Source organism: Hyaena hyaena, unplaced genomic scaffold (genome assembly GCF_003009895.1).
Source record: "Hyaena hyaena isolate Hyena2069 unplaced genomic scaffold, ASM300989v1 scaffold_790, whole genome shotgun sequence".
NCBI classification, from domain to species: Eukaryota; Metazoa; Chordata; class Mammalia; order Carnivora; family Hyaenidae; genus Hyaena; species Hyaena hyaena.
Window position 1 is genome coordinate 825424 of NW_024081412.1, and position 1956 is coordinate 827379.

At 37.0% G+C, this 1956-nt stretch overlaps 1 protein-coding gene across 1 annotated transcript; it reads right to left on the reverse strand.

Annotated features, from left to right (window-relative positions):
* Nucleotides 1-622: 622 nt before the first annotated feature.
* Nucleotides 623-1600, reverse strand: LOC120221425 (olfactory receptor 2T8-like). The gene has a single exon (XM_039218804.1). The coding sequence runs from the start codon at nt 1559-1561 to the stop codon at nt 623-625; it is 939 nt and encodes a 312-aa protein (XP_039074735.1). The 5' UTR covers nt 1562-1600.
* Nucleotides 1601-1956: the final 356 nt, after the last annotated feature.

The window sequence follows — 1956 nt, forward strand, 5'->3', positions numbered from 1 at the left end:
ATAAACCTAAAATTGTGACAGAATCTTTAAAAACATATTGAGAAAATGACACAAGATATAAAAATATACCTATTTTATATTTTCTTTGAAGCAAAATTCTAGAATAGGCCAAACTATAGCATAAAGATACAAATGTGACTAATAGTAGTATCTTGGTTGAGTGATTTTACTGGAAAAGAGAATGAAAAACACTTCTACTCTGGGGAGAATTGTCTTTTGCGAGTGCGGAAAGTTAAGTCCAAGCTGTTGACACTGGTTGAATGGTAAACTTCAGCTGTCAGCATTCTAACGTTTGTAAGTTAAACCACAATTTGAAAGAAATTAACAATTTATGTTTAAAATTGTTTAGTTACTTAGTTCATTCTTTGAACTTATTGGGTGGTGTGTTTATTGAGTGGTGTGATGTAAAAACATTTTAATTATTTTTGATTAACAGATTTTTAACAATCCACAATTTGCTGTGTTCAGGACAACTTAGCAAAAGATCCAAACAACAGAGGTCTATCTGCATTTCAAAGAAAAATAGTAATAACATAGATATAATGCATATGTATTTTTCTTCTAGGAAATCCCACAAAACCACTTTGTACAGACTTTAAATTGGAAGAAAGTCAATGTAATTTTAATCATGACTTAAGGCAGAACACTGACCCATATACTTTCTTAGGGCTCCCTTGACTTCACTATTCCTTAGACTATAGATGAGGGGGTTCAGCGCAGGGGTGAAGATAGTATAGAACACTGACACTACTTTATCATGGTTAGCTGACCTGTAGGATTTGGGTTTCATATAGGTAAAAATGGCAGCTCCATAAAAGAGTCCCACCACAGAAAGATGTGAGGAGCAGGTGGCAAAAGCCTTTTTGCAGACTTCTCTGGAACGCATCTGGAGAACTGAAGCAAGGATGAGACTATAGGAAATCAGGATGAAAGAAAATGGGACCAAGAGCATTAACACACAGCATACGTACATTACATACTCAAAGACAAAAGTGTCAGCACAAGCCAAAGGCAACAGACTAGGGGCCTCACAAAAGAAATGATTGATCTCATGAGCATCACAAAATGGAAAACTCAGAGTAGTAGCAGCTTGCATGAGCCCATCAGCTGCCCCCAGGAACCAAGACCCCACAGTCATTCTCAGGCATAATTGCCAGTTCATGAGGACAGGGTATCTCAGTGGGTGGCAAACAGCCACATACCGGTCATAGGACATGGCTGCTAAGAGGAAACACTCACCCCCTTCTAAAGTCAGGAAGAAGAATATCTGCAGCCCACAGCCAGCAAGGGAGATGGACTTCTTTCCAGTCAAATAGTCAGCAGCCATTTTGGGCACAATGGTGGATACCAGTATCATGTCCATGAGGGAGAGTTGGCTCAGTAGGAAGTACATGGGCGTGTGGAGCCGGGCATCCTGGTGAATCAGGAGAATCATGAGGACATTGCCCACTAGAGAGGCAAAGGCAGTTGTCAGAACCATCACAAAGAGAAATAGTTGGGCTTCTGTGTGGTTAAAGAGTCCTAGAAGAATAAAATATGAGGTGGTGTTTCCGTTTTTCATCGTTTCAAACAGTAGTGATACTGGAAAGGAAGAAATAGATGACAGAGATTATTCACAGTACTCTATTTGAATTACATATTGATTGATAATTACATGACTGAAAATGATAAAACCTTTTTCAAATCTTTTATTTGCCATTTTCAAAATAGTTTAACATAGACATAAAATTAATTACAACTTTCCCCCCATTTTTCTCACTTTCAAAGTTTTCAAAATAATTATTTCCATTTTTGTTATTGATTAATGGGCACAATTAATAATCCTTTTGATAAATTACAAGAATATGGTGTGTCGTTAGCATCACATGACACCAACATAAGTGAACATTATTCACATAATTTGTAATCTATAATTGTGCCTTGCTTTATATCATGTTTAGTCAATATTCTTAGAAG